Source organism: Nyctereutes procyonoides, unplaced genomic scaffold (genome assembly GCF_905146905.1).
Source record: "Nyctereutes procyonoides isolate TBG_1078 unplaced genomic scaffold, NYPRO_anot_genome, whole genome shotgun sequence".
NCBI classification, from domain to species: domain Eukaryota; kingdom Metazoa; phylum Chordata; class Mammalia; order Carnivora; family Canidae; genus Nyctereutes; species Nyctereutes procyonoides.
The window spans coordinates 35,511,356-35,527,974 of record NW_026575043.1 but is presented as its reverse complement, the minus strand read 5'-3'; the positions used below and the strand labels follow the sequence as shown (position 1 = coordinate 35,527,974).

At 50.7% G+C, this 16,619-nt stretch overlaps 2 protein-coding genes across 2 annotated transcripts; both read right to left on the bottom strand.

Annotated features, from left to right (window-relative positions):
• Window positions 1-121: 121 nt before the first annotated feature.
• On the bottom strand, window positions 122-2,998 carry THAP7 (THAP domain containing 7). The gene is made up of 5 exons (XM_055322980.1): window positions 2,418-2,998; window positions 2,166-2,245; window positions 1,646-1,801; window positions 1,013-1,153; window positions 122-815 (listed from the first exon to the last, which is right to left on the bottom strand). The coding sequence occupies exons 2-5, from the start codon at window positions 2,243-2,245 to the stop codon at window positions 251-253; spliced, it is 942 nt and encodes a 313-aa protein (XP_055178955.1). The 5' UTR covers window positions 2,418-2,998; the 3' UTR covers window positions 122-250.
• Window positions 2,999-3,572: 574 nt separating this feature from the next.
• LOC129508060 (tubulin alpha-3 chain) lies at window positions 3,573-12,176 on the bottom strand. The gene is made up of 5 exons (XM_055322959.1): window positions 12,100-12,176; window positions 7,372-7,594; window positions 6,331-6,479; window positions 5,329-6,009; window positions 3,573-3,949 (listed from the first exon to the last, which is right to left on the bottom strand). Exons 1-5 carry the CDS (start codon window positions 12,100-12,102, stop codon window positions 3,653-3,655), a joined length of 1,353 nt encoding a protein of 450 aa, XP_055178934.1. The 5' UTR covers window positions 12,103-12,176; the 3' UTR covers window positions 3,573-3,652.
• Between the last annotated feature and the right edge of the window lie 4,443 nt (window positions 12,177-16,619).

Sequence of the window (16,619 nt, the reverse complement as noted above, 5' to 3'; positions counted from 1 at the left end):
GAGAACCTGTGGGGCCTGGAGTTGCATGAGGCGGGGGCGGGCAAGAGCCAGACTTCCTGCTCTCCACAGCGGAGAGCTCGGAGTCCAGGGGAGGGACCCCAGCCCCAGCTGAAGCAGATAGTAGGGCCTCCTAGAATCCACTTTATTATGGCATCTGGCAGGTCTGGTGGACACAGCTCAGACCGGGTCCCTTTCCAGGTGGATTCTGAGGGAGGAAGAGCCCGAAGCCCCGGGGCCAGCAGCCCCTCACTCATGCCATGCTGCTGCTCAGCTGCATGGCAAAGTCCTGCACGTGCTCCTTCAGAGTCTGGCGGGCATCGGCCTGCGCCCGCTTCTCCCGTGCCCGTTCCTGCTGCAGCTTGCTTAGCCGGAGCCGCAGGCGCTGCTCTCGCCGCTTGCAGGCCTGCAGCTGGCGCTGGGCCTTGTCTAGAGCATCAAGTGCGGCCTCAGCCCGCCGCTTCCAGAGCAGGGCGCTGCCCACCTGGTAGCTGTGCTCATTCTGGATGTAGGCACCCGCTGGGGGTGGGAGGCGTAGCATATAGGCTGAGGGTGACACGGGGCGTGGCTCAAGGGGGGACGGCTGTCTCTCTGGCTCCCGCTCTGGTGAGGGCTGGGCGCTGCAGCCTGCTTCATCTGCCTGGGCACCCAGGGGCCCCAGGAGGTCTGAGAAGGGGCTGCTGAGGCCAGCCTCCAACCTCCCAGTGGGGGAGGCAGGCAAAGCAGCAGGGGCTGATGCCTCTTCCACAGGAAAGCAGGTGACATCAGCAGGTGGAGGTGGAGAAAATGGAGTCGTGGGCCCCCGGCTGTCAGAGCATCTGAGAGGAGAGAGAGAGAGGGAGAGAGAGACTAATGGGGTGGGCCAAGGCCTTGCCAGACCCCAAGTCACCAGCCCATCAGAGTCCATGCTGCTGGCTCTGAACCCTCTTCAGCAAGACTGCTGACACCTTAAACACAGCCCAATCTTTCAGACTTGATGTGGGAGCAGGGCACCCTCCACCCACAGCACACATACCGCTTCCTGCATCGCCGGAGCCGGCTGACGTCGGGGGGGCCAGGTGGGTAACTGTGTCCCTTGGTCTTGGTCGTCCGGCGTAGCTTGGAGAAAGACTCAAATATCGTGGGAACCGCCCCCTCCTTCAGCCTGTGATACCCACTGTAGGGGAAAGCAGCCTGGATGAGATGGACAACACATACTGCCACCCGGGGCCACCTGTGGGGCACAGAACTACCAACCTCCAGCACCCCGAATCAGGCTTTCCCATGCTAGTGCTGTGGGAGGTGGGTAGGCATGTTGCAAGCACGTAGCTACAGGAATGCCAAGGTAGACAGTTACACCAATCTCTTCCCTGCAGGACTCCTCACAGTTAAGAACTAGGCTGACCAGCCAAAAAGAATGATTTCGTTACGGACTTGCTGGCAGGACTTGGGCTGCAAGGAACGGCCTCTGAGAAAGCTTGTGTTTTTCTGCCAGTGGCACAGTCATCCCGAGGGGATGGGTCTCGCGGTCCCTGAGATACGAGGCTGGGGAGAGGCAGCCATGCTGCCCCCCAGCCAGTGACTCAGGAGCCTCCTCTCCTGGCCCTGCAGCCGCCCCCAGCGGCCAGCTCCTCAAACCCCGCCCCGCCACGGCCGCCGAGGAGCTCACCTGATGCCCACCAGCTCAAAGCAGTTCTCCTCAAAGTGTTTGGAGCAGAAGTAGATGTACTCGGAAGCCGGGTCCCACAGGCCCTGGCCGCTAGGGTCCAGCCGCTGGCAGTTGGCCAGCCACAAGCCTCGCCTCGGGTTGTCCTTCTTGGGAAGTCTGCGGAGCCACAAACCAGTGAGCACCAGGGTGCCCGCCCTCCGGGCAGCAAGGGCTGGCCGGGCACCCGCCGCCACCTGCCAGGTCCAGGCCAGGAAACAGGCCTCAAGGAGAGCAACTTCCTGGGTATCACCCGGCAGGTAAGGGCCGGAGGGCAGAGGCCCCAGGCCGGCGGGCCGCCCGCGCCACCTTCCCGTCTAGAGCCGGTCCTACCGGCACCGCCCCCGTCACCCCTTCCCACCTACAAATACAAGCCTCGCGCCAAACAGAGGAAGGCGCGTGCGCAATCGTGGCTCCGCGGAAGAGGGTAAAACGGGCGCATGCGCACGCGAGCCTTCGCGTGCCTGCACGCACGCGCGCTGACCTGTGGAAAGAGATGCCGCGGTTGCGCGTCTCGCGCGTGTCCCGTGTGCAGCAGCCGGCGGCGGAGCAGTGACGCGGCATCTGGGAAAGAGGCGGGAGCTTGGTCGTGGGCGGCTGTCCTGGCCCAGAGGGGCCTCGCGCCCCCAGCCGCCGCTCCGCGCCAGGCGGCCCAGGCCTGCCGGATCTCCCCCGGCCCGATCTTGCCCGAGCCCCGTCCCAGCCCGTTCTCCTGACTTCCGTCAGCGGCACTCACGATCTCGCCATTGCTGCGCCGCCGAAGTCTCGCGAGGAGTGGCGCACGGGGGAAGTTGGTACCATAGAGACTCGGAAGAGCGCGGCGCGCGGCCGAGGGGCGGGGCTGGCCCCGGAAGCGGCCCGCGCCTCAGCTCGCCAGGGGGGTGCGCCGTCCCGCACGCGGTCCCTCTTTGTGTTTTGGTAACACCTCGACACCCAAGGATTCGCCCGGGACCCACGCTGGCTGCAAGAAAGGAGCTCCAGCGAGAAGAAAAGGGGGTCAAGATGCGAATCAAAAGGACCTGACAGAGTCCAGGACCCACAGCTACTCCGGGAGAGGTGCCGGCTATGGGTGGGCGGGCGGTGGCCACTCCCCACACTCCGGAAAAATGTAATGGGCAGAAGGCCTGATTGTAATTCCTTCTGGCAGGGAAGCCGCTCCATTAGTGCCTAGGGGCACCTGGGTGGCCCAACCAGTCGAGCATCCTGCTCTTGGTCTCAGCTCAGGTCATGACCTCAGGGTCCTTAGATGGACCCCCTGGGCCCATGCATTTGGCTTGGGAGTCTCCGTCAGCCTTCCTCTGCCCCTCCTGTTTGTACTTGGGTCTAAAATGAAAATGAATAAACCTTTTAAAAAAACAAACAACGGCACGTGGGTGGCTCAGTTAAGCCATCAGCCTTCAACTCAGGTCATGACCTTGGGGTCCTAGGGTCTGGCAGGAGTTGGGACTCCTTTGCTCCTCCCCCCTGTTCATACTCCCTTGCTCTCTTAAAAAAATAAAATAAAATTTAAAGCAAAGCCCCCCAAAACAAAGACCTTGCTAGAAACAGGGCCTCAGTAAATGAGTTTGCACTGGGGCAGGGCACACAAGACTGAATCAAAGTGGCCATTCCACAATTTGGAAAAACAAACCAGGTTACAATTCCATTCTCCAAAGGAGCATCAAGAACTACTGAAAGATTTAAGAACAACCAAAGCAATTTTCCTAATACCCTCAGCCATGACTTTTGAAGCCTTCTTCTAGGATTAATGTGGTAACTAAACATACAGATATGCTTAATTTTTTTTCTGAAAGGAAACCTGTTTTTTCCTCCCTGGAAATCCACTTGGAAAAGACAGGGATCTGGATCAGAATTATGTCAAAGTGCAGGACAAGGTACACGATGCTTCAAACAGAAACTTTAATAGGTAAACCTATCTCGTAATGTTATAGTGAGGGCGATACAAAGAGATGGTTGCCAGCTCCGCTCCGGTCAGTATTCTTCCCCTTCTTCAGCCTCTGCTTCCACGGAATCCACGCCCACCTCTTCATAATCTTTCTCCAGGGCTGCCAGGTCCTCCCGGGCCTCGGAGAACTCCCCTTCCTCCATGCCTTCCCCCACATACCAGTGCACAAAGGCTCGCTTTGCATACATGAGGTCAAACTTATGGTCCAGGCGGGCCCAGGCCTCGGCGATGGCGGTAGTGTTGCTCAGCATGCACACGGCCCGCTGCACCTTGGCCAGGTCACCCCCGGGGACGACAGTGGGGGGCTGGTAGTTGATGCCCACCTGCCAGAGAAAAGGAAGAAAGCAGTCTGTGAAGCTTCAGTCAAACCCAGAAACGGTGTGCTTTCATGCAAACAGGAGACCTGCAGGGGCCTTCTTTGTGCCAGGCAAAGTGTCAGGCGAGCAGGGTGCTGGTTTCTAGACAAGGACAACAGGGAAAAAGGGGCCAGCCAGCCTGGCTCGGTTCCAAGCTGCCTGAAGGGCTGTGTCCCAGCCTCTGAGCCACGTGAGGTGCTCAGGTAACAGGATGGTTTCTTCTAAAAAGGAATAATGCTTTGTATGCCTTAGATGGCATTTTCTCCATAGGATTCTACAGACGAGGATTCGTTGCTGTAGCTGAAACCTCTTCTGCTCGAGTCACAGCACTATGGTTTTATTATGAGGGGAGATCATCCTCCCACCCCGGTCTCCCATTGAGAGAGCTAGCCTGTGAATCCAGGACAACAGGATTGCTGTCAGAGGTCTGAGGACTGCTGCTACCACTGCAACAGGAGGCGGCCTAGGTGTGCTAATAGGAGAAAGGGGGTGATAATCCAGGGCTGGGACCAAAGGAGAGGCATTCCAAATTTCTAAACCAGGGGACAGAGGTTTGAGTAGCAATACACAGGGTCACTTAGAACGTCAAGGGCAAGACAGTACATATTGTAGGCTGGCGGGGCCACATGGTCTCTGTCACAATTACTTCAGTCTTTGTAGCACAAAGCAGCCACAACAGCACATCAATGAACAGGTGTGGCTGTGTTCACATGAAATTTATGATGGAAAGCCTTGACAGGGCTTAGTATTTAAACTATGGACAAAGCTGCAAAGTGACATCAAGTTTCCTATCCCGTATCAAATGGAAGGTGGCTACAAACTATGCTGGAGGCAAACTCAGGTCAGACTTGCTAAGCTTACCAAAAGAGAAATAAATATGGCATCATTTTTTCCCAAAAACATGACAGTTTTTCTCTAAATCAAACATTGCATGCGATATTTAGATTGGGTTTAACTTCTATGTGCCAGTGGAATGAAGTGTTTAGCGACAGCAATGTTTGTATTAATGCCCCAATTTAAAATATCCACATAAATTCTCAAAATGCTTCCAAAATTTCTGCATTTCTAAACCCAAACTACATTTTCCACACAAATTAACCACCCAAAAGAGGGAAAAAAAATTGTTCTAAAAATTTCCTGTTTGAAGTTAAAAAAACTTCTCATCACATATATATAGTGTGATAACTAAGGAAGGAAGTTCAAAAGGCCCCACTGAATAAATTATCACTCGGGCTCAGATGACCAGGGGCTGGCTGCCATGGATCAGGGTTTTCTCCACAAAAGGCCTTCTGTACTTGGTCGGCTGCCCCTGACGGGAGAAACCTCACATCATCACCCAGTCCTACCTTAAATCCAGTCGGGCACCAATCCACAAACTGGATGGTGCGCTTGGTCTTGATGGTGGCGATGGCCGCGTTGACATCTTTCGGGACCACGTCCCCCCTGTACAACATGCAGCAGGCCATGTACTTGCCGTGCCGAGGGTCACACTTGACCATCTGGTTGGCCGGCTCGAAGCAGGCATTGGTGATCTCGGCCACGGACAACTGCTCGTGGTAGGCCTTCTCGGCTGAGATGACCGGGGCGTAGGTGGCCAGGGGGAAGTGGATGCGGGGGTATGGGACCAGGTTGGTCTGGAATTCTGTCAAGTCCACGTTCAGGGCCCCATCGAATCGCAGGGAGGCCGTGATGGAGGACACAATCTGCCCGATCAGACGATTGAGGTTGGTGTATGTGGGCCGCTCGATATCCAGGTTGCGCCGACATATGTCGTAGATGGCCTCGTTGTCCACCATGAAGGCACAGTCGGAATGCTCCAGGGTGGTGTGGGTGGTCAGGATGGAGTTGTAGGGCTCCACCACGGCCGTGGACACCTGGGGAGCCGGGTAGATGGCAAATTCCAGCTTGGACTTCTTGCCGTAGTCCACCGACAGCCGCTCCATGAGCAGAGACGCAAACCCAGAGCCGGTGCCTCCCCCGAAACTGTGGAAGATGAGGAAGCCCTGCAGCCCCGTGCACAGATCCGCCTGAGAGAAATCACAGACCGAGGGTCAGTGCCGCTGGGGTAGGAGCCGCACCGCCAGCCTCTGATGAGCCACAGTCTTTCCCTCTGCAGGACACCACGCATTCAAACTGTCCACAGGGCACCCGTGTGATGCTCAGAAGCAAAAAGCAGGGCAGACTTTAAGACGGATGGGTGACGGAGGAGGCACTAAAGCCACACGTGAAGGAAGACGTGGACTCGAGATTCCGGCCTGGGGTTTTGTCAGTCATCTCCTGGCCGCCATCCCTGCCCACCCTCCTGTCCAGGGCAACACCCACAAGAAGCTTCCTTAGCGCCCTCTTACCAGTTTCCGGATCCGGTCCAGGACCAGGTCGACGATCTCCTTGCCGATGGTGTAATGGCCTCTGGCGTAATTATTGGCTGCGTCCTCCTTCCCGGTGATCAGCTGCTCTGGGTGGAAGAGCTGCCTGTAGGTCCCCGTGCGCACTTCATCTGCAAAGAGGACACGTGGGCCGTCCGTCTTCAAGGCCTGTTGTTAACTCGCCAAGGGGGATAGATTCGGGGACGCTTTGGATCTACCAAGCACATGCTGTTCCTTGGGGGGCAGCAGCATCAGGGTCTCATAGAAAATGTCTGTGCAACATGCAGACCACAGCTGCGATCTATGGCTCTAGTAGGTCACATCAACTGGAGATACCAAGTCCAATCTGACTGGTCCCCAAAGAAGGGAAACCACTCACACCCTCACCCATGGAATTATTTCTTCAGATCTGGAGCTACATCCAAGAGTCTAACTAAAAAATCCCTTACATCCTGGACAGTCACCAGGTCAGCATGACTTTGCCAGGCAGTCCCATTGAGGTACCCTACGTGGCCTGTGCCTCACAGACTTCAGGGTGACACTGTCTTCTCCTGGGTGGCCACTAAAGGTGCTCTCTCTTTGTAGCTCTCCCTGGGAACCACCTCAGGCTTCTAATCTGCAGGATCCCAACGAATCTTCTCCAGTTACCTTCTATGTCTAAGATGCAGGTCAAGACTCTTGTGCACCTGCATCAGATGTGTGCAGAGTCAGGGTGGGGCCGGTGACTGGGCACCCTGCAGGTGGGGTCTACATAGCCACCCGCCTGGCTCTGAGGCGGCCACGAGTGAATCTAGTCCCAGCCCATCTTTGTTCTGTACTTTAGGTTCTCCTAAATCAGGAGCCTCGGTGTCAAGGACACTTTAAGCACTAACCCCGTGGTTTCTCACCTAACACAGCCATGGGCATATACTTGTACATCCCATCCTTTCTGTAGGATTCGAAGGAGCCCAGGGGACATGGATGGGGCTTCAGGGAGGCTCCCCCACTCTCCCAGCAAAGCCGTCCAAGTGGCTCAGGACCTACCGACCACGGTGGGTTCTAGGTCCACAAACACTGCTCTGGGCACATGCTTGCCAGCCCCAGTCTCGCTGAAGAACGTGTTGAACGAGTCATCCCCACCGCCGATGGTTTTGTCACTTGGCATTTGACCATCAGGCTGAATTCCATGTTCAAGGCAGTACAGTTCCCAGCAGGCATTGCCGATCTGGACACCTGCCTGCCCCACGTGGATAGAGATGCACTCGCGCTGGGGACCAGAACATAAGCATTGAGACTCCCTTGTCTTCAAGGCAATGAATACTATGTGGCATGCAAAACATAATACATGTATGTATTTCACTTTCTAAGGCTTTCACAAACCCTTCCCAGAAAGCTTATGCGATCCTTCTGTCCCTATGAATACAGGTGCTCTAAATCACTCTAGCTACTAAGTACTAGACTTAGCCCCTATACAAAGTGTTTCCTACCACTCATGTAATATTAGTAAACTCCACTTTATGGTTTTTTTTTAAATGAGACACAGAGAGAGAGAGAGAGAGAGAGAGAGGCAGAGACACAGGCAGAGGGAGAAGCAGGCTCCATGCAGTGAGCCTGATGTGGGACTCGATCCCCAGTCTCCAGGATCACGCCCTGGGCTGAACGTGGCACTAAGCCGCTGAGCCACCCGGGCTGCCCCCACTTTATGGTTAACCATAAGTTATTCTCTAGAGAATATTAGGTTTTTAAAAAATTTTTAAGGGATTCCTGGGTGGCTCAGTGGTTTAGCACCTGCCTTCGGCCTGGGGCATGCTCCTGGAGTCCCAGGATCAAGTCCCACTTCGGGCTCCCTGCATGGGGCCTGCTTCTCCCTCTGCCTGTGTCTCTGCTTCTCTCTGTGTCTCTCATGAATATTACATAAGACCTTAAAAAATTTTTTTTAAGATTTTATTTATTCACGATAGACCCAGAGAGAGGCAGAGACACAGAGGGAGGAGAAGCAGGCTCCATGCAGGGAGCCTGATGTGGGACTTGATTCCAATCACGCTCTGAGCCAAAGGCAGACACTCAACCACTGAGCCACCAGAGAGTATTTGTTTTTGATGGTGTCCTCTCCAAAGGCAAGGTAACACATAATATAGACTCAGGGAAGGAAAAGTGAACTAGGACACAGGTCACCACAGCCCATGGCTGGTGGGCACTGCATGTGTGTCTTCTATCTGCCCACCTACATCTAACCTCTATTTTTCCCCATCTAGGTCTGTGCTCAGGGAGGTTGACCCATGTGAACTGTATTTAAAGGGCTTCCTTGCCCCTGGCTTCTCATTCCTTTGGGCAATGGCAGGTATCAGCAGGAGACTGGGAGGTTAGAGGACAGTGTGGTCAGGGTGCTCCCTCACTGCCAGACTGCCATGGGTTCCTTGAGTGTGTTTATCAGGCCACAAACTGTCAGCAGTCAGTGCTCTTCATATAGCTTCCTTCTCACCTTCTAGTAACTACTCCTCTTCACCTTCAAAGCTAGGAGTTAATAGCTACCAGACATCACAAATGCTACTGCACTGTTCTTTGGTGGTTTCCTTAGACCCTGCCCATACTTTTATAGATAGTACCTTTTTAAATATTTATTTACTTATTTGTGATAGAGAGAGGGGGGGGGCACAGAGAGGAGGAAGAAGCAGGCTCCATGCCGGGAGCCCGTCGCGGGACTCGATCCCGGGACTCCAGGAACATGCCCTGGGCCAAAGGCAGGCGCTAAACTGCTGAGCCACCCAGGGATCCCCGATAGTACCTTTTTAAAAAAGATTTATTCATGAGAGAGAGAGAGAGAGAGAGAGAGAGAGAGAGAGAGAGAGAGAGGGAGAGAGGCAGGCAGAGGCACAGGCAGAGGGAGAAGCAGGATCCCTGCAGGGAGCCCGATATGGGACTTGATCCTGGGATCACACTCTGAGCCAAAGGTGGATGCTCAACCACAGAGTTACCCAGGCATCCCTAGATAGTACCTTTTTTTGTTTTTTAAAGAAATGTATGGGGGATCCCTGGGTGGCGCAGCGGTTTGGCGCCTGCCTTTGGCCCAGGGCGCGATCCTGGAGACCCGGGATCAAATCCCGCATCGGGCTCCCGGTGCATGGAGCCTGCTTCTCCATCTGCCTATATCTCTGCCTCTCTCTCTTTCTCTCTCTGTGACTATCATAAATAAATAAAAAAATTAAAAAAAAAGGTATGTATGTATGTATATATTTATTTATCTATCAGACACAGAGAGAGAGAGAGAGAAAGAGAGGCAGAGACACAGGCAGAGGGAGAAGCACGCTCCTGCAGGGAGCCCAACGTGGGACTCGACCCCGGGTCTCCAGAATCACACCCCCAGATGAAGGTGGCGCCAAACCGCCGGGCTATCGGGGCTGCCCTAGGTAGTACCTTTTTAATGATTCTCCTCAAAATACCTATTTTGACAGTATCATATCTTTCCTGCCAGGAGCCTAACTGTACAGTCATTAATCATTTGTTCTATTTTAGACATGTTATCCTTAGAGGAACTCAAATGAAATTCAAGTGTCCCACCTACTCTAAATCCTAATGTACAATATACCGAGAACCTGAAGTCCTGTTTTGTATTACAAGCACTAAAGTTCAAATTAGGAGCACAGAGATTCACACAATGCTGCAAACCCCCAAGAATCCATCCAGAAGGAACCATTCAGTTCCAGAAAGAAATTCTCTAATGACAAGAGCTCAATCCTTCAGAAAAGGAACCCAGCAACACTCTGGCAAGTCGTTTGGAATCCACCCAATCATTTGCAAATCTGTATTATTCATTTTGCCTTACTTAAATCCAAGCAGCCTGTACTTCACAGAGTGCCTGATTCGGTTTTCTACTTATTCAGCCCCACTATGATCACAGTAAGCTCTGTACCCTGAGAAAATGCCTCAATTTCTTTTACAAAATGGGGGCTGATGTGCTATGTGATTTGCAAGGTCATTTTCATCTGATTATCTAACCAATGAGACTAATCAAAAGCAATCAGGAAAATCATTCCTAGCTTTCAACAGAAATTATAAATTTATATAAGTTATAAATTCATTGCCAACCTCACGTGGATCATTAAAATTTTACATATCCTTTAGTCTGTTTTATCTCCTCTGAAAAAATTATTTGAAACTTCCTCTGTTTTTTTTTTTTTTTTCCAGGCGCCAGCCCAACTGCTCTCTTCGTATTCTTGGCAGATAATCTTATTCCCTACTTATCCAGAAGCTTCAATTTCCAGCCAGCAAATGTGCAGACCTTTCTGCTTTCCTCATTCCTTTACTTTACAATAAAGCTCTGCTTCCTCCTGTCAACGATCCATTGTTTCTACTGATTCCCAACCCAGCAACAGTCCTCAAAGTAATATGGAGTTCCCAGGCCACTAGAGAGCCAAACACCTATTCTGGGTACATGGAAATTAAAGCACTTTCATAGGACAGCTGAAGTGATCAGCCCTTCTCACCAAGTTCACATTTACACTAATGGTACATAATCAGAAGTGGGTAGAACTGCTGGTGCTTGAGCACAAATCAAGGTAGCAGCACCAAACTGTACAGGCACTCAATAGATTCTCCACCTTTATGAACACATGGTAACAAGATAAAAAGGTGAAAAAAGTCAATTTCATTTAAGAATGTTCATGATGAAGCAAAAATTATTAATTTTCTAAAATCTACACCCGCATGAGCTCAGCCAGTTAAGCAGCCAACTCTCAATTTCAACTCTGGTCATGATCTCAGGGTCCTGGGATTCAGCCCTGCATTGGGCTCCATGCTCAGTGGGGAGTCTACTTGAAGATTCTCTCTTCTCCCTCTGGCCCCTGCCCGCAGGCTCTGCCTCTAAAAATAAATAGGCAAATCTTTAAAAAGAATAAAATCAGGGCAGCCCCGGTGGCTCAGCAGTTTAGTGCCATCTTTAGCCCAGGGGACCAGAATCCAGTCCCACATCGGGCTCCCTGCATGGAGCCTGCTTCTCCCTCTGCCTGTGTCTCTGCCTCTCTGTGTCTCTCATGAATAAATAAATAAAATTTCCATTCTCAAGAACTAGGACAAAATATAAAGTATCCATAAAGTACTTGTGCACCTGCTAAAATACAGCCCTCGAGAAACAGCATTTGTGTGTTTTGGGTTGCCAACTGAACTAGCTGCTTTTGTCATGGAATGTTATTTTCCTACAAAGAGCTGACTACCTATGGCTATTACGACTTGGATGTTTGTTATTTACGCGTTGCCTTAAAGTGAACAAATATTTTTAAAGTGTCTCACTTTTTAATGTCTAACATGACAAATGCCTATGGATGTAACCCACACAAACAAAAGCTTTCTGGAGTCCTGGATAGCTCGTAATACGGTAGGGATGTCCTGGGGCCCAGAAGTCTGAGAAGGACCCTCCCGTGTTCAGGAACCCACCACTGCGGCTGGTCTTCGCCGAGACCGCACCGAGGCCGCCAACCGCCCAGCGGCCAGCCTGGCTGGAGAAAGGCGCAATCTCTGCAGGACCGCCTGCACCTGCCGAGCCCCAGGAAGCAGGCCGCCACGGCCCTCGGGCCCACGCGCCCAAGGGCCAAGTGAGAGCACACGGCCCGCTCGCCCCGCAGCCCTGGGCCTCCCGGGCGCACCCCGGTCCCCGGTCCCCACCGTGCCCCGGCCTATCGCCTCACGTGACAGGCGTCGTCCACCCTCCAGCCCGGGCGTTCACGCAGCAATAGTGGCGGGGGTCGCGCCACCGCGGACCAGGCCCCGGGGCCTCACCATGGTGAGCTCCGCCGCTGCCCAACGCTGCTCCTAGACCTCAACCGCCGCCACAGACGCCACGCACCCAACTGCCGCCGCCGCAGCCGCCGAGCGCACGCTGCCGCGGATTGGCCCGTCGCTGCCCAGCCGCCCATTGGTCCGCAGCGCCTCGGGGCGGGCCGAGGCCTGGAAGCCCACTTCTGATTGGCCGTGATTTGACTCACGGAGCATGGCGCTTTCTGATTGGATGGGGCTTTGGCGGGAAGGCTGCGCCTAGCCAAAGGCGGAGCATCTTGGTGCGTCTTCGGCCTTTAAGTTGAAGTAGCCGCGGTTTCCCCTGCGTGGGACGCGGGACTTTTCCATGCATGCAAGTCCCCAACGTGCGAACGGCTTCGGGTCAAGACTGCACCAACTTGGGATGCCCGGGTGGCTCAGCGGTTGAGTGTCTGCCTTCGGCTCAGGCTGTGACCCCGGGGTCCAGGATTGAGGCCCTCATTGGGCTCCTTGCAGGGAGCCTGCTTCTCCCTCTTCCTAAGTTTCTGCCTCTGTGTGTGTGTGTCTCATAAATAAAAAAATAAAATAATTTTAAAAAAAAGATTACGCTGCCTTCCTGCTGGGAGCTCCAGGCCCATCCATCTGCTCGTTCCTGATTCAGGTCCTTGCAAACACGACTTGCCTCCAGGAGGCCAGCCCATCACCCACCTGTAAACAATCTGGAGGAGAGTTGCACCACCCACCCACGCCTGGCAAGCCCGTGAAAAAACCGCATGGAGCTTTTGTCGTGAAGATACACTGTTTATTGGTGTGGTGCCACCCAGGAAGGAGAACAGGAAACCAATACTCAAAGTCCCTGATGGCTCATAAGTGAGGGTTTTTATGGGTAAAATTTGGGTCAGAGGGTCTCCTGAGAAAGTGGACGGAGGCCTATGACCTCATGTTCACAGATGTTACTTTGTGACTTGAGTGCCTTCCTCTAGCCCCGGAAGTGTGCTCCATCTCAGGAGACTTAGATTCTGAAAAAGTATTTCTTAAGTTAGAGATTTCATTAGATACATCTGGTGATTTTGTCTGCGGTTGTGCTGATCAGCTGCTTAGAAGTGCCTAACTGCTTGTTTGGTCAGTAAACTAGTGAGGTCATGATCCTTTGTTGTTATTAAGATTTTATTTATTTATTAATGAGAGAGACAGAGAGGGAGAGAGAGAGAGAGGCAGAGGGAGAAGCTGGCTCCATGCAGGCAGCCCAAGCTGGGACTCGATCTCTGGTCTCCATGATCATGGCCTGGGCCGAAGGCAGCGCTAAACCACTGAGCCACCCAGGCTGCCCATCACATTTTATTTTTGTTAAGATTTTTTTTATTATTTTAGAAAGAGAGACAAGCAGGGGGAGGGGCAGAGGGAGAGGGAGACAAGCAGACCCCCTCTGAGCAAGGAGTCTGACACAGGGCTCCATCCCAGGACCCTGAGGTCATGACCCTGGCTGAAATCAAGAGTCAGATGCCCAAACGACTGAGCCACTCAGGCGCCTCTCACATTTTAAAGTACTATTTATTTTGCTGGTTGCACATATTCAGAGTAAAAAGTGTGGAAAATGAAGGATAATATAAAAAAAATAAAAATCATCCCCTCACCCACAACTGAGAGTTAAACATTATTAGTATATCAGAGTTTTTTAGTCTTTTTTTTTCCTGCATATCTACAGGTTTTTCATACTATTGGATCTAACAATACGTTGGATTTGTTTTTGTAACAGCTTTCTTGAGATATAATTCACATACCATACAATTTACCCATTTTTTAAAAGATTTTTTTTTTATGTTTAAATAATTTCTAAACCCAGTGTGGGGCTTGATCTCACACCCAGAGATCAAGAGTCACATGCTCTACCGACTGAGCCAGCCAGGTGCCCCATAATTAAAGTGGTGTACAAAAATAAATAAATAAATAAATAAATAAATAAATAATAAATAAATAAATAAATAAATAAATAAATAAAGTGGTGTACAATCCAGTGGTTATGTAGTATATTCAAAGAGTTGTGCAACCATCACCACAATCAGAACACAATTAGAACATTTTTATTACCTCCCAAAGAAATCCATGCCCTTTCACTGTCAACTCCCAGTCCCTCCCATCTCCCCAGCCCTTGGCAACTTCTTTATTTTTTTTTTATTCTTTCTATTTTTAAAAAAGATTTATTTATTTATTTATTTATATTTATTTATATTTATTTATGAGAGAGACTGAGAGAGAGAGAGAGAGAGAGAGGCAGAGACACAGGCAGAGGGAGAAGCAGGCTCCTCGCAAGGAGCCCGACGAGGGACTCAATCCCGGGACACCAGGATCATGCCCTGAGCCAAAGGCAGATGCTCAACCGCTGAGCCACCCAGGCAACCCTATTCTTTCTATTTTTTAAAGCAATCTCTACACCCAACATGGGGCTCAAACCTACAACCCTGAGATCGAGTTACACACTCTATGGACCAAGCCAGCCTGGCACCCCTGCCCTAGGCAACTTCGAATCTACTTTCTGTCTCTATAGATTTGCCAATTCTGGAAATTTAATATAAACAGAATCATACAGTATGTGGTCTTTTGTAAATGGCTTCTTTCACTTAGCATCATGTTTTCAAGGTTCATTCATGTTGTACCATGACACAGTCCTCCTGATAAACGATACATTCCTGTAGTAGCACGATACTTTTTTCCTTTTTCTTGTAAACAACTTTATTGAGCTACAATTCACAAATCATGCAATTTATCTATTTAAAGTGTACAATTCAGTATGTTGGCAAATTGAATTTAAATTTTAAAAGCAGGGATCCCTGGGTGGCGCAGCGGTTTGGCGCCTGCCTTTGGCCCAGGGCGCGATCCTGGAGACCCAGGATCGAGTCCCACGTCGGGCTCCCAGTGCATGCAGCCTGCTTCTCCCTCTGCCTGTGTCTCTGCCTCTCTCTCTCTCTCTCTCTCTCTCTCTCTCTCTCTCTGTGTGACTATCATAAATAAAAAAATAAAATAAATAAATTTTAAAAGTGTAAAAAAATAAGGAGAAAAAAATAAAGGGTACAATTCAGGGGCTCCTGGGTGCCTCAGTTGGTTGAACGTCTGATTCTTGTTTTAGGCTCAGGTCATGATCCCAGGGTCATGAGATCGAGCCCTGTGACAGGCTCTGTGCTCAACAAGGAGTCTGCTTAAGATTCTCTCTCCTGGGATCCCTGAGTGGCACAGCGGTTTGGCGCCTGCCTTTGGCCCAGGGCGCGATCCTGGAATCCCGGGATCGAATCCCACGTCAGGCTCCCGGTGCATGGAGCCTGCTTCTCCCTCTGCCTGTGTCTCTGCCTCTCTCTCTCTCTCTCTGTATGACTATCGTAAATAAATAAATAAAATTTAAAAAAAAGATTCTCTCTCCCTCTGTCCCTCTCTACCCCTAAAATAAAAAAATGAATCTTTAAAAAAATATACAATTTAATTACTTTTGGTATAGTCAGAGTTGTGCATCCAATACCACAATTTTATTTTTTTATTTTTTAATTTTTTTTAGTTATTTATGATAGTCACACACAGAGACAGAGAGAGAGAGAGAGAGGCAGAGACACAGGCAGAGGGAGAAGCAGGTTCCATTCAGGGAGCCTGATGCGGAACTCGATCCCAGGACTCCAGGATCATGCCCTGGGCTGAAGGCAGGCACTAAATTGCTGAACCATCCAGGCATCCCAGAACATTTTTATCAACCTAAATTTCATTCCTTTTTGTGGGCAAATAATATTCCATTGTATGCGTATACCATATTTTATTTATCCATTCATCAGTTGATGACATTTATACCTTGTAGATATTATGAACAAAGTCTCTGTGGACATCTGTGTGCAAGTTTTTGTGTAAATATATGTTTTCATTTCTCTATGATCGGAATTGCTGGGCCTATGATAAACTACATATTTAGTATTTTAAGGAACTATCAGACAAACCATATGATTTTTTATCCTGATTTTCTCACTTAACATTAACCATGTACATTTTCATAACTTGTTAAATATTCTTTGAACACTTGGCTTTTAATGTTTGCAGACTTCCAAATCTTAGCCAATTCCCTGTTACTGGGCATTTAGATCATTTCCAACTGAAATATTATAAATAGTATTTCAGTGAACACCTTTGGGCATCAATCTTTTTATGCAGCTCTGTCTACTTCTGCAGAGCAGATTAATCAGACCGTTGAATCAAAGAGCACAAGCAGTTTTAAGGCTCTTGGTGTATAATGACAAATTGCCTTCCAAAAAAGTTGCGTCTGTTTGCATTCTGGCAAGTTCAGTTTGTACTTTCATTGTCTCCCAAGGTCACCAAGGCAGGACTTTGGACATCTTTGACCCCATACCCAGCTCAATGTGTAGCACATGGTACAAGTTCATGTTACACAAATTGGTGTGACCAAAGGAAGGCCCAGGCTCTGCACTGACAGAGGCCATGGGATGGAAAGGAGAATACAGGTGTCTGAGTCATTGTGAAGATAGGCTCCACAGGACTTACCACCCGGTTGACAT

Excerpts from the sequence above, each read along its gene's own strand:
- THAP7 (XM_055322980.1), bottom strand. The coding sequence starts at position 2,245 with ATGCCGCGTCACTGCTCCGCCGCCGGCTGCTGCACACGGGACACGCGC. Across the intron at positions 1,802-2,165 it reads CGCGGCATCTCTTTCCACAG|ACTTCCCAAGAAGGACAACC; the intron begins GTCAGCGCGCGT and ends GTGGCTCCGCAG. Across the intron at positions 816-1,012 it reads CTCCGGCGATGCAGGAAGCG|ATGCTCTGACAGCCGGGGGC; the intron begins GTATGTGTGCTG and ends CTCTCCTCTCAG.
- LOC129508060 (XM_055322959.1), bottom strand. Across the intron at positions 6,480-7,371 it reads CCTAGAACCCACCGTGGTCG|ATGAAGTGCGCACGGGGACC; the intron begins GTAGGTCCTGAG and ends TCCTCTTTGCAG. Across the intron at positions 6,010-6,330 it reads TGGACCGGATCCGGAAACTG|GCGGATCTGTGCACGGGGCT; the intron begins GTAAGAGGGCGC and ends GATTTCTCTCAG.